Below are 13,576 nucleotides of genomic sequence, written 5' to 3'. Positions count from 1 at the left end.
ATGTCCCATAGCACAGAACCCCGTAAGTTACAAAACGCTAATGGTGAAAGGGACTTGAAAAAGCTGCATGCCTCTTCCTGCCTCAAGGCAGGATGAACTGTCTCTACAACCATTCCTCTGCTCAGTGTCTTCCTCTGCTTCATATCATGACCAAAAATCTGACCAATTAATCTCTCTGACTAGCACAAATCTGGAATTATTCTGCTGGCCTCCACAGTTATTCTAGGTTTACACAACACAAGAGAGTATAGCTTGTCTTCCAAGAGCTCCGCTACCAAAAAAGACTTTTTGTCAATATATTCTTTGCCCATAAAATAAGCACTGCAGTTTCTAAACAGTCATTCAGGCAAGAAATAGATCAGAAATAAAAGGCATGCTGATTATTTTTTGAAGCACTTAGGAAAGATCAAATTGCTGTGTCTGTCTCACCCTCTGATACTGCAGACTACTATGCTCAAGTGTAACCAACAGTACTGCCTGACATTTTCAAGACATATAAAACAGGAAAATAACCATTTCAGAAAAACTTTTAACTTCCAGTTCCTAGTGGAAAATGAATTTGATGTTAAACATCTGCGCGCTGAAGACGAACTATTAATATTAAGAGTAGCATGCTTACAGAACCCATAAATATTAGCAGTAAATAATGTTGGACAGAATGAAAAGCTGCATTAAATATTTCCTATGGGTTATTTTGCACTACAGAAATTAAGGAGGGTGGGGCAGAAAATGAAACTTAATAGTAGTCAAGAACTATTTCAGTCCATGATGAGTATTGTTTCTGAATACAGTCTGGGGAAAAAACATCAATGAATGCTTTACTAAGAACTCCACACTTGAAAGAAATTCTGAGCAGGCACACTAATGCGCATTTTAAATGGAGCAACACTCTCCCATATTGGTGTCAAAACATCATTTTTTAATCCTAGAACTTGGAAAAATCTCAGACACTCTAACTCTTATGTGGTCCATTGGCCACACTTTTGATACAACATTTATTGCTGGAAATCAGAAAATGAGAGCACACTAAGTAAACTGAGCTTTCCTGCCAGCATGAAGGAAGATATGTTCTGACTAAAACTGTTAAGTCTGGAACTGTTAATAGCATTACTAGTGTTTAGGCAGCAGCAGTGATTCCTGTGGACTTTATTTTCTCTTCCAGTTATTCTTTCCATCTTCCCAATTTCATTTACATGAAGTGTATTTTGCAAATAGAAAAACTATTTGCTACATTCACAAAAACACTTTTGATCAGTTCTGGCTGCATCTGGGGGGCTCTTTAGACATGTCAGAAATCAAAAGGACATTGTAGCTGATCTCATAATTAATCCATTCCCAGTGAGTTAACACAGGACTTCTGTTGGCACTACGCTTTCTAGTTTCTTTACATGCCCCAGCTGATGGGATTTCCTAATTGCCCTAGGAAATCTCTTAATACTTCTGTTTGAAACATCAACTTACAGTGCAAAGAAAGCATTAGTAGAAAACAATTAATTATGTATTCAAGGAAAACAGCAGATTCTACTTTTAAGTAGCAACACAGACTGTGTCATTCAGCAGGATGGAAGCACACCAGGGCTGAAGCTGTTCAGTCTCACTGAACATTAGCTCTTTGCTATGAAAACATGGAAACATGCCACCAAACTTAGTTTTATATTTTTCCCCTCCAAAGTCATATGCTTGCCCACGTGCTCCCCCCTCCCTTTCCAGGCCCTACACTTGCGTGATACTGCTAGAGAAGCATAACTTCATAAAATTGGGAGAGAAACCTAATTGCTTAAAAATAGGATCTGGCAGAGCACCAGCTCCTAAATCAGTCTGTGAAGCGTTCAGAAGTTTTAGGCAGCTAAGAGTTTTTCCTCAGGCGATTACAAACCAGTACTTCCCTCCACTCCCTTCAGAAAATCACAAAAATATTTGCAGCAATTTTAAGGACGGTTACTCCAGCACACACGCCCTCCCCTTGACTGACTGCTAAGCTACTTGGGGTGTCCAAAAACCAAAGAAATAAAAACAAAAAGCTTTTTGCCATCAGAACACTTACAACTCCTTTCTGTAACTCTCCAAATGTTCTCTACTCCCATATCTTTTAATCTTTTTTAGGTTCAGGGCTGGTTCTGGTCTGTGTCAGTTCTGCCTCTGTACCAGCTTGAAGGAGGATTTCCACACACGCTCTCTTCCCGCACTCTGCTTTAAATATGTCTCTTCTGCTCGCTGTTCTCAGGTGCCCTTCTATTCCTCTTCCACTCTCTACAGCTCTTATTCACCATCTCCTTCACCCACTGCTCTCATGACTTCTCAGTCTCCAGAGGAAAGTGTAGGAAGCAAATTTAACACGGGCAGAACGTGGCTCAATCTCGACCTTGCTTCCTTAGAAAACGGAGTCATTATCTCTATTAGCAACATACAGATCTTGCTGGACCTGTGCATTTGGAGGGAGGGTTCAGCTATGGAAACTGAGTATCATATAAAAACCATTCCACATAACTCCGATAATCTTTCAGGAATAGGAACTGTGTGGAACAAAGTATGAATTAATCTCCTCCCCTCTTTCAAATGGCTGCAGTGAGCACAGGTGGTTGTCGTTTCTTTAGTTGTTTCCTATACATAGGCTCCAAATCTGTTTATGTGTATGCCTACACATAAATAAATAATAATAACAACACATAAAAATAATAAAATACACATTCATACGCACACACAGAGCCACCAAAGGGATCTTTGCTGGGTTACCCCTTCCCTGCAGTTCCAGCCATATACTCATTACTTGCAGCTGGCTGCCTCCTGACCTACCCTCTCTCAGCCATTCCCCTGGGCAGCAGCGCCAACAACCTTTACTAAAAATACCTCCCGAGCATCATAAATAGCAAGATGGTAGGATTCTTAATCCCCCTTCAGGCACATAGTCTTTTTGCTTTTGATAAATATGGAGCGGCAACAATGGACAGAGAATAAAGTGCATCTTATAATACTGGTCTGCTTGGCCTGTGTGCCTTGCAGAAAGGAAAAATGAGAACTCCTGGTATCCACTAAAGCTGTCATCAGAGGACAATAGAAAGAGAGGGAAATTGCTATTGCAAAAAGTCACAAAATCTCCCAAACCAAGACCTGGGACATGTTTAACTCAATAGGATTTACTGCCCAAAACACAAGACCAGTGTTATTACAGAAGACTTTACATCTGCAGATTATCTACATCAAGCAGGGAGCCAGACAGCAGGAAAACTCACAGCAAAAGAAGGGAAAGGTTGAATCTTGCCCTGCTGAACTTCTGCACCACCACAAATTGCACAGAACGAGCCGAATGCACGGTGCCATGCCAGCCGGGCCAGAGGAAGAACACGATGTAGCCCTTTCATGGCACCGCGCTCTTGAAACACTATACCAAACATTACATGAACCTCTCAACATCCCTGCCACACAGACTTGAAAAACCCCTGCATTATCTAGGGACTGAGGTCATGTTATATCTAGATATACAAAATACATTAAAGATCCTAAAACCAACTGCCATTTGAGTCTAAGTTTTCAGCCATTTTCCTTACTGAATGTCTTATGGGTAGAAATTCGAAAGTACCAAAGAAACTCTACAAGTCTGTGAGCTTTGTCAACCCATACAATTCTGGGATTTTCAAAAATCCCACTTTACAATGAAAAAAAAGGTTAGATGGCTTTTTTTTTTTACATTCTCCTTTAGGTTTTAGAATATTAAACCTAGAAAAAATTGCCACTGTCCAGCTGCAGCTCTAAAGGAAGAACATCACAAGTGGTGTTTCCTACACAAACGCATAGGGAAAGACTGACTATGTTGCAAGCATGGAAAGAAATATGGTACCACTGTGGTAACTATAGTACAGTCATAGGCATTAGGCATTTAAAATTTTTAAATTTTAAATGACATTTTCAGAAAGATAGAAAGCAAGATAATGGCATCAGAATTTTGTTGTAAATTAATCATATTATGTATGAACATAATCAGTTAACCAGAGCCTCTTTCTCTGAAACACTAGACTGACTCCAAATGTGCATTGCACATCTGAGTACACAAAACATTTTTGGCATTCATCTCAGATATCAAAACATCTGGCAACAGAAAATAGAAAAAAATATTTCTAGACATTTTTGGACAGAGATTACTTCAGGTCAAGTCAGAAAGCATCCCTAAGCTGCAATCGTCAAATTCTTTTATCAGTTATTTTGGATTTAGCTAGTGTTACTAAGAGAGAAATATGACATAGGCTTTTAACAGCAGCTGCCAATTCAATAATGATCAAAGTTTTATTATTCTTCCTTAGATCAAAGTCTGGACTGAATAATTTTGGGATTATCTCCAGCTCATAAAGTAGAATTAACAGTTTTGGATAACCACATTATTATATAACAATATTGTCTTCCTGCAATAAGTTTTGTTCTTATTTACATATGCCACAGGTTTTTAGTGGATTGCCCGTTTATCATTTAGTTGTTTTATTGGCTTACTAGGACAATAAAAGAGAAAATTATACAACAGCAGCAGAAGGCAATAGAAACATTCAAATCCTGTCTTGTGTATCTACATTCATATGCAGAGGACATTCATGAGAACAGGTGAAATTAAGATTAAAAAAATAAAACAGGGCACAATTCCAGTGAAAGGTAAGAGGTCTTACAGCTCTGCTCATTATAAACCACTCAAGACATCTGCAGATTTCCTTTGTGGAACAGAGACATTCACACACACCTCGGCACTGCCTGTTCGTGCATGTACACACCCTTCCGACGGGAATAAAGAAAGTCCTTGGCAGAGAAAATTAGTATACTTACATTATGTTGACTTTCATTAATAAGCATAAAATGTTACTTCATGGGTGATACTCAGCAAAATTCCTTTTGCAACTAAACCTAATTTTAAAGGTGCTTAAATTTGTGCTTCACTTAGGTGTGCTTTCATTCAAGAAAAAAAGGGTTTTTCTCCTTTTGGTTTTCATTCTGAGAAAACCATTGATTTCCACATTGTCTATTGACCATAGGCTCAACTGTATTCCTGTTCCACTGAACAAGGTATTTACTATTATTTTCAGTGAAACAGCAAGTCCTAAATCCATCTCTTCTTTTACGCCCTAATTCTATGAAGTTCATTCACCTTACACAGTATTTACTGAAGCCAGCTCTTCCACAAGTGTAGATTAAGGGAAGTGGCCACACAGGACAGCAGAGAAAGCCAGTACTTTGGCATAAACTGTTTCGCATCTTCTGTATGTGTAGGGTCACAGAAGGAACACCTTCTTCAGAGCTGTATTATACTCTCTTAGCTATGTTCCTTTATAATTAACTAAGTTTCGCTCTTATCTTATCTGGTTGTCTCCCAGACTTTCTAATGCCAAAAATAAACTGAAAGCTTTCATCACTAGTTAAAAGGAAACTGTAATTTCAACAGCAGTTTTGCTGACTTCTCGGTTGATCAAAGATGCCTCATACGAGCCTGATGCGATAGAAACAAAATAAGCTTTATAATAACAGTAATTAAAGCAGAATCCTTTCATTGAGTGAAATCCCACAGTCCTTACTCATACAAGACTTGCATTGGAGGAAACAGTAGTTAAAATGAGAGCACATTAGAAACGATTAAGTTGAGGTTCCAGGTATAACAAAGGGAATGATAAGTACCAAAAAAAATGTTACAAAAACTGTTTCAGCTTCGCACTTTGGCTTAAAATGTGTCCATCTCTATGACAATACATGACCTGTTTTGCCATTCCAGAAACAGAATAAACATCTTTATTAGTAAGGAAGCAGAAAACCGAAACTTCTTATCATGCTGTCCTTGTAAAGTCCACTGTGATAAGACCACTCACTTCCCTGATCTATCTCCAAAAGAATCACTGCTAAGCGCCGTGCCAGTAAGTTACCAAGAAAAAAAGTCTGTGAGCATGAAATAGAAAAGGACATTGTTGGCTTCATCAATGAACAACACCATGTACTGCACTTTTCCGCATGCTCCAAAAAGAGCTAAGCACAGGTCTAAAGGCTTCAGGGAGTCAGAATCTCACAATTTGCTGGCTGGCTTGGACTGGTTTTCTTGCACCACCTTCTAAGTTGAAACTGCAAATATACCACAGGAAAAAGAAAGAACCTTTTGCCTTACCTGTGAGCACATTGTCCTCTGGATGTTTCCTATTTCACACTTTTACACATCAGTCTTTTTTACAATGATGACAACAGATCCTCCTTCCACTTCAAAATGTAGAGCTCAGATGAACAGATTAATAGTTTTCAACAAACATGAAGTACATGCAATCTTTTCTAGCCAGGGGCAAGTAACTCCAGGGCTATGTAATTACACCATAGTCGTCACCACAACCAAGATTGTTGAGACTGGCCACAACAAACTGTTTGCAACAGTACAGAAGTCAACACAGGCTGCAAATTCTACACAAGAAATTGGGCAGGTACTCAGACACGTAGCTCATATTCAGCTCTCGCTAAAGCTCTACACTATCAGCACTACACTACGTTTAAGTCTAACTCCAATGTGTGCACATAAACATCAGGCACTGCATTGTGGATGTGGCCACGTTTCAGGGTTTACATGAAACAAACTGACTCACCAAAGCGCTAATTCTGGCTTACGAATGGGAAAAGGAGAGCTTAAGACTCCTCCATCGCAGGTGTACCTTGCTGAAACCCGTCTGGTCCAACCTTGTTTACAAATTAAGGATTTCCCTACATAACATATGGGACTGGTAAACGTATCAAATGTAATGCTCATAATGTTTACAGGATTTGGACTCTTATTTGGGTTTGAGCTTCTAAATTCTTTTTGAAAACATGCCACAATAAGGGCTGAGCATTTAAAAAAAACCATGTCTCAAGAGTTTTTTCTGCTATTACTGCATAATGTCTAGGAGTTTTCTTTGGGTTTTAATGAAGAACAACACCTAATTATAAAAACATCGTAGCCTAAACAGTATGTGACAAAAAAATTAGGGGCTACTTGCTGGTCTCAGAACTTACAGACCAAAGTCTGCTTTCCACTGTGCGTTTCTGCCTTTACACTGCAAAACTAAGAAATACTACACCAGTCACATGAACTAACCATGTGTGGTTTTCATTTTCAATTACTAACAGATTAGATTAAAAATCCTTCAAAATATTCAATTCAAACCTATTAAAAGAAAAAAAAAAAAACAGAAATCCCCAAAAGATTGTTTTCAGACACTGCAAAACACATGAGGTTCTGGTGTTCTTCACTAAAAGCAATTTTGCTGGCTTTTCCATCCATAAGCTGATGCTTATTTTCCTTCTGTGCAATTCCTTTCAAAGCCGTGCATTTAAAATAGATTCTACCTCATTGTCCCAGTTTCCTCTTGTTGTTGCCATTAGTCTATGCAATTTTTTCCATGCATTCAGGACTAATTTTCATTAATCACAAAAGTTAAATAGCACAGACTAAGCTTTGTTGAGGGGAAAAAAAATGGACAGAGACAAAACTTAAAACAAGCAGCTTAAAAGAGATACTACTGTTTAAGTCAGATACCTCAGTAAAATACTCTTCTTCCCCATGAAAACAAAAGCTCTACCAGGCCTAAAGATTCAGCTGCAGCTTCTGATTCTCATGTACAGACAAGCGAGTACAGCTTGCAGTGACAATCTGGGTGCTGATCCTGAGCTACTTAAGCCACTAAATTGAGGTTCAAGCCCTAAAATGAGTAACTGGAGAAAAAAAACGTAAGTCATTACATGTATTTGGAAGAAATAAACAGAAAGTACAGATAGGATTAAATAACAGTATGAAATCAGTACAGCAGAAATTCAGGACAAAAGCTGGGGAGAGAAAAATCTTCAGAGCCAGTTCCAAATTCTGCACTGCATAGGTATTCCAAGTGGGAGACAGCTGTGTCGGCATGGCTGCACAGACAGCTCTGCCTCAGGTAATGCTGCAGAGCACCGAATCCTGCCAAGAACGTGCTCTTTCGGGCTATGGAGCATTATACCAAGGAAGATGGTGGAAATCACGAGGACTGGAAGCATCTGAAGCTACAATAATTAACTACTCCAAACATGCTAAAATCCTCTACTTCTAAAATTAAGGAAGCGTTCAGCCAGCTCACACTGCTCCACTCCCCAGGTCGCTCGGCCTGAGAGCGTTCGGTGATAGCCATGTACTAGTCATACCAGAAATTAAGGACATTATTACATGCCTGAAAGAAATACCTCTGACAAGTAGAAAAACACAGCAATAGATTTCAGAAAGGATATGGCAGACAATATTGCTACCTCTTAAGTGGCTGGTTCCTTTAGATATGAGCAATATTACTGTGAAAATCACAGACCATAATAAAACATTGACCAGAAGCTCCCAGCAGCTAGTTTTTAAACCAGTCAGCATAGACCTCAATCAAAACCATCGCTGCCCCCAAGAGCAGCCATGTCTACAGCTATCTGAGGCGGACGACAAAATCTGGAAAAGAAAAATAAAGGTTATTGGTGGAGTATGTAGGAGCTCAAGATTTAGTATGTAAATTTCTCATTGAAAAATCTGTAATTTCCTCACATGAAAGTTCACAACTGTGAGACAGATCAATCAAGTGATGTGCACAGTGCAGATGAAGAACAAACCGTTACCAGAGCAAAACATAATGAGCTGAAGTTTATCACCTGCTGTTAGAAATCTATTATCAACTTGTGTAAGAACAAATGAGGAGCCTGAGAAGAGGCCCAGAAGGCAGAAATTCCCCTGTTCTGACCTGGCGCTCAGACTCAGAGAAAAGAAAAAAATCATTTCTGTTCTTGTCTTACCTGCAAAATGAGGATGAAACCCCCCTCACACCAGTGTTACAGTGATTTATTTGTCTGAAATGAGAAGTGTTTGATCTACACTTGTTAGAAAATCAAATAGGAAAAGACAAGGATTGTAGTATAAAATAAATTCTCAAGCGAAACAACTCTACTACTTTGACTATTGAGTAGGCTAAAAAATGTAATTACATTCTCTACAACACCCACACTGGCAGCATCAGAGTGGCACAATACAACCTGTTAATATTAGACAGCAATAATATTTCTTTAACACTGGCTTCTGTCAAAATTCAGTGATTTTTGTTATGGCACAAAAAAAGGCTGAAAGGACACCACTGTTGATAAACCTCCTATTTTACATGCCTTCGTTCTGAAGAAGTTGCCTACTGGACTAAATATAGCTCATGCTAATTCTTTCAACATCTAGAAAAAAATTTTAGCAAAGATCTTCGTATTTGACCATACCAAACACTACCATTTGTGCCTGTTTGCTCTAGCATAATTGAAGATTATAATAGTTAAAAATAGCTGTTTTTCCATTAACTTAGACCTTCATGATAACAAGTAGTTTTGACAGTTTTTAAGCAGTTTGAGATAACATGCACAAGTAGGTCACAGTTACACTTGGCTTTAGAAAAATGTCTTTCATCCAGAGAATTTACAGCTTTTTGCAAACAAGCCCTTAGGTAAGCAACAATCTATAAGGCTTACTCCAACACCCAAATTCAGTCATATATGAGTCCTAACAGCAACTACTTAACAACATCTGAAGGTAGAATATGAAGCCTTTTGCAAACTGCAAAATTGAAAAGCCCGACTGACGTCAATGGCAGCTCTCCACTGATCCCAACAGGCTGCAGAACAGGTTGTGAGAGTGCCCTGGGAAGGACTCCAACTTGAGAGGGAAGCAAAAAGGGATTTTCAAAGTTCGTTTCAGCTCCCAGTTCAATCACCAGATTTCCAAAATGATTATTCGTTCAAGCTTCTGGGAATACATGTCTATGCTGCTTCATCTGGCATGTGGCCAAAACCTCTGCTAGAGCTGCACTATGAGGAAAGCGGCAGAAGCATGTTAGAGACCCTACGCTTTCATACCAGCAAGAGGTGAGGGACAGGTGTGAAGGACTGCAACAACCTAGTCTGTGAAGGATGGAAGAAAATAAAGGAAAATTTCAGAAAATTCACCTTAAAGCACAGGTGAGCCATTAGTCCTCACAGCAACCCCTCTGAAAAAGTTAGCTACCATTATTTCCATTGTACAAGTAGGGAAGCCTAAAACTCTTCATCCGGAGTTCCATTTAAGGCAAAATTACATGAATCTGTGTTATTAGTTATACTTTATGTATTGACTTACAATCTGTCATAATGTCATTGACTATATGGGTAGTTTTGGTTAAATAACAACAGGAAACTAGAGCAGAAGAGTTAAACGGAGCGGTCCAAAAGTACAGAGGTACCACTGGATTTCAGGAGTTTCTTCTGTCATCTGTTGCAGTCAGTTCACTACACCATGCTGCCTCCTGGAGCAAAAGAGATGAATAGAGAGCTGCACAGATTGAACACTGGTAATATTGTGTTGTTTTTTACTATCCCTTGAATATCTGCTGCAATTTAGTAATAAAAATGGCACAGGTGAATGTCTTTTGCTATTCTTGTTATGCTTGGTATTTCATCAACAAGCAGACAGCTCCAAGTGTCTGATGCATGCAGAATAATGATCAGCTTTTGGACAGCTAACACAACATAAAATATTAACAATCAATATTCGCTGAGCATGCAGACCCTAATGATACAGTGGCTTTAATGAGGCTGCATATGCATGAGGTAATCTGCCTTCATGAAGCAAAGGGTCCCTATCTGACATTTGAACAAAGCCCTAACCCCTTAAGACTTACTTCTTATTTGAGCTACATTCTCATGAGTAACCTTATTAAGACCCATCATAGCACATAAGTGTGTAAAAGTAAGTTCATACGTAAGATTTTAACAGCAGTGGTGTTTAAAATGGTTAATAATAACAATGGTCTATACATTTTTACACACAAATAGCCTTTGGTCAGTAATGGATAACTCTATTTACTCACACAGACACACTTGTTTTCCAGATAAGTCCATTTGTTAACACTGAAAAGCAGATATTGATAGAAATTGGTATCTCAATCTCTTTTATGAATCTTATTCACTACTTCCCTAAAGTCCTATGGACTCTCCCTCTCTCTCCAATTAATCACTCTGAAAAAACTAGATGGCATAGGAGAGGCTGAGAGAGAATTCACCCTTCTGCTTCAGGCAGCTCTCCAGCAGAATCAAGCAGGCATCAAACATCATGTGTTGTGCAGATGAATAGCAAAGAGGGATGGTGGAGGGAGGAAAAGGGAATATGGCCAGTGGAAACATTCCCTGGCTTCCCATTCTGTACGGTTTGGGTTTGGAGAGTCATCAGCAGAGCTGAAATTGCAAAGCTTTTCTGTCACTTCCTCAAACCCAGGTACCCCTTTGAAGAGAGCAAGTATAATCCATGTTACAAAGCTTTGCTGGATTTTTCCCACAAGTACTAACGCAGCCTTAGCACAGCACTGATGCTAATATACTTAGTGTTCTTCCAGAAACTGATTCTTTGGAGACCCAATACGGTCCATTTCTTCCTAAAGCAAAAATTCTACTGTGCCACAAAGAATTATGCTGCTCTAACACCATTTATTATTTATATCTAAAATGGGTGTGATGCTTTAGGAATACAGTCCTAACCACAAAATGCTGACAACCTTTCAGCAGTCACATGATGCCTTCCATGTGCACGAAGCTCATTTGGACATCAACAGGGATCCGAGCAAATGAAAGAGCTGGTCTATGCTGAGCAGTATTTAAGACATGAAGGTGCAGAGAAATAAAGGGACGAACAAATAAGATGTGTCGCTCATTCAGGGGTTTGTTAATTTGCAATACATAATTTTGACAAAGTATTTTTCCAATTCAGAGATAACCGGGGAGTGTTTTCATTTGTCATTATTGTGCAGATAATTTTCTCTCTTCAGGAGATGCCTACAAGTATTTCTGCTTTGTTATGACAACGTTCAGAAAATGCTTAACTTTATGCCTCCAGTTCTTTAATTGGTACTTACTATAATAAAAAAACTAAAGCGCCAGTCTTTGGGCCACACCTGCATCAGTTTCTCAAATCGGAAGCAGAAGTTTGGGACAAGCCAGGATCTGCAGTCAATGAGGGCTGATCTGTTCATCTCCAGCCCAGAATGACCAAACGCGCGGCCAGAGCCTACGCACAAACGCATGCAAAGGACAAAGGCTATTCAACTTTAGACCATTATGAAAACAAATGCAAATCTGAAGTAAAACTTCAAAATGTTAATTTCAAGCCAGATGCAAATGTCCACCAGAGGTATAACCTGGCGACTGGGTTTACCACCACGCCCTAGCAGGAGCACTTGCTTTACAAACGACAGCACAAGCCAGCCGCCTCGCTAGCGCTCAGCAGACACACCGGTACCGATCAGTTAAGATTTCCTAAGCAGTCATCACCACCGAGTTCTGACCCCAAACCCACCCTCCCCACCATATTCCTTTCTCTGCATACATACACTCCCATCACCATTTAAAACGCACCAAACCGCCGCACCCCCCCGCTCCCACAGCCGCCCCCCGCCGCCCCCCGGGCGCTGGGAAAGGCGAAGCGGGGTCACCGCGCCTCGCCCGGCGGGTGCGGCTGGGTGCCCGTCCCCGGCGGATGCTCTGCAGCGCCCAGCCCCGCTGCAGTCCGCTCCGGAGCCCCTTCCGCGGCCGAGCTGCAAAATGGTAGCGGGCAGGCGACGGCCGGTGGGGGGACATCGCCCGCGCAACCTCCGCCCAAGCGCAGCCAGCGGGGCACTGCAGCACGGCGAGGCGCGCAAGGTCAAGCGCGGCTCCTCCGCCCGCGCCCACCCGCTCGCAGGGACGCGGAGCCCGGCGCCTGCCCCGGCGCGGCGCGGCAGAGACCCACCTCTGGCAGACATGGCTCAGGCGGGCGAGGGGCCGCGGAGCCGCGGCGGCGGCCGGCCCGCACCGCCCTGCACCGCCCTGCGCCCTCCGCGCCGCGGCGGCCGATGCGGGGGGGCGGCGGCGCTGGGCCGGGCCGGGCCGGGCCGGGCCGGGCGGGTCCGCGCCGCCGCCGCGCTGCCTCCCTGCCCGCCGCGGTGCGGGGCGGCGCCGGGGGCCTCCCCGCGGTGCGCGTGCGGTGCGCGCCGTGGGCGGGCGTGCGGGTGTGCGGTGTGCGGTGTGCCGCCGCGGACCGGCCTGCCGGGGCGGGGGTAGGCGGAGGGGCCGCGGCCGCAGCGGCTCCCGTGGGGCGTGACGGCGCGCTGGAAGCGGCGCCCGGCGGGGGCGGGGGGGCAGCGGAATAAGGCGATGTTCGCTGCCGGTGCGGCTGTGGGGAAGCGCGACGGGCGGGGTGTGCGCTGCGCGGCTCGTCGCATGGCGATGCGCTCGGGGGGAGTCGCAGGGGCTGCAACAGCAAGGCTAGAAAAAGCTCCGCCAGACCTTGCGCTCCTTAAAGCGCTGGACAGGGGGGTCTTCTTCGAACATCGCTGGCAGTGCCGTTCGACGGCAGTTCAGCTCGTTCGTGGCCTGCCACCGAAGTCTGTGCCTCAACTTGAAATTCAGCCCCCGAACAGCAACAGAGCATAGCAACTATACACCTGCGTATCTGTACGTAAATAGTACATAAACGTAAAAACTACAGCAATGTTGTCTGAAAACAATCTTGGCGTTACCATACAGAAAAGAGTACTCGGCCTCCTCCTGGCAC

The 13,576-nt window shown here is 42.3% G+C and overlaps 1 protein-coding gene across 1 annotated transcript in view; it reads right to left on the bottom strand.

Moving 5' to 3' along the window:
• The window catches only part of ABLIM1 (actin binding LIM protein 1), a 212,664-nt gene extending 199,857 nt beyond the window's left edge, over window positions 1–12,807 (bottom strand). The window contains exon 1 of the mRNA XM_075504483.1: window positions 12,773–12,807. Coding sequence (XP_075360598.1) covers window positions 12,773–12,785 — 13 coding nt within the window. The 5' untranslated portion in view covers window positions 12,786–12,807. The remainder of the gene's footprint in view (window positions 1–12,772) is intronic.
• Window positions 12,808–13,576: the final 769 nt, after the last annotated feature.

The sequence above is a fragment of the Mycteria americana genome, chromosome 6, assembly GCF_035582795.1.
Source record: "Mycteria americana isolate JAX WOST 10 ecotype Jacksonville Zoo and Gardens chromosome 6, USCA_MyAme_1.0, whole genome shotgun sequence".
NCBI classification, from domain to species: Eukaryota; Metazoa; Chordata; class Aves; order Ciconiiformes; family Ciconiidae; genus Mycteria; species Mycteria americana.
The sequence above is the reverse complement of the archived record's forward strand: the minus strand, read 5'-3'. Positions and strand labels throughout refer to the sequence as shown.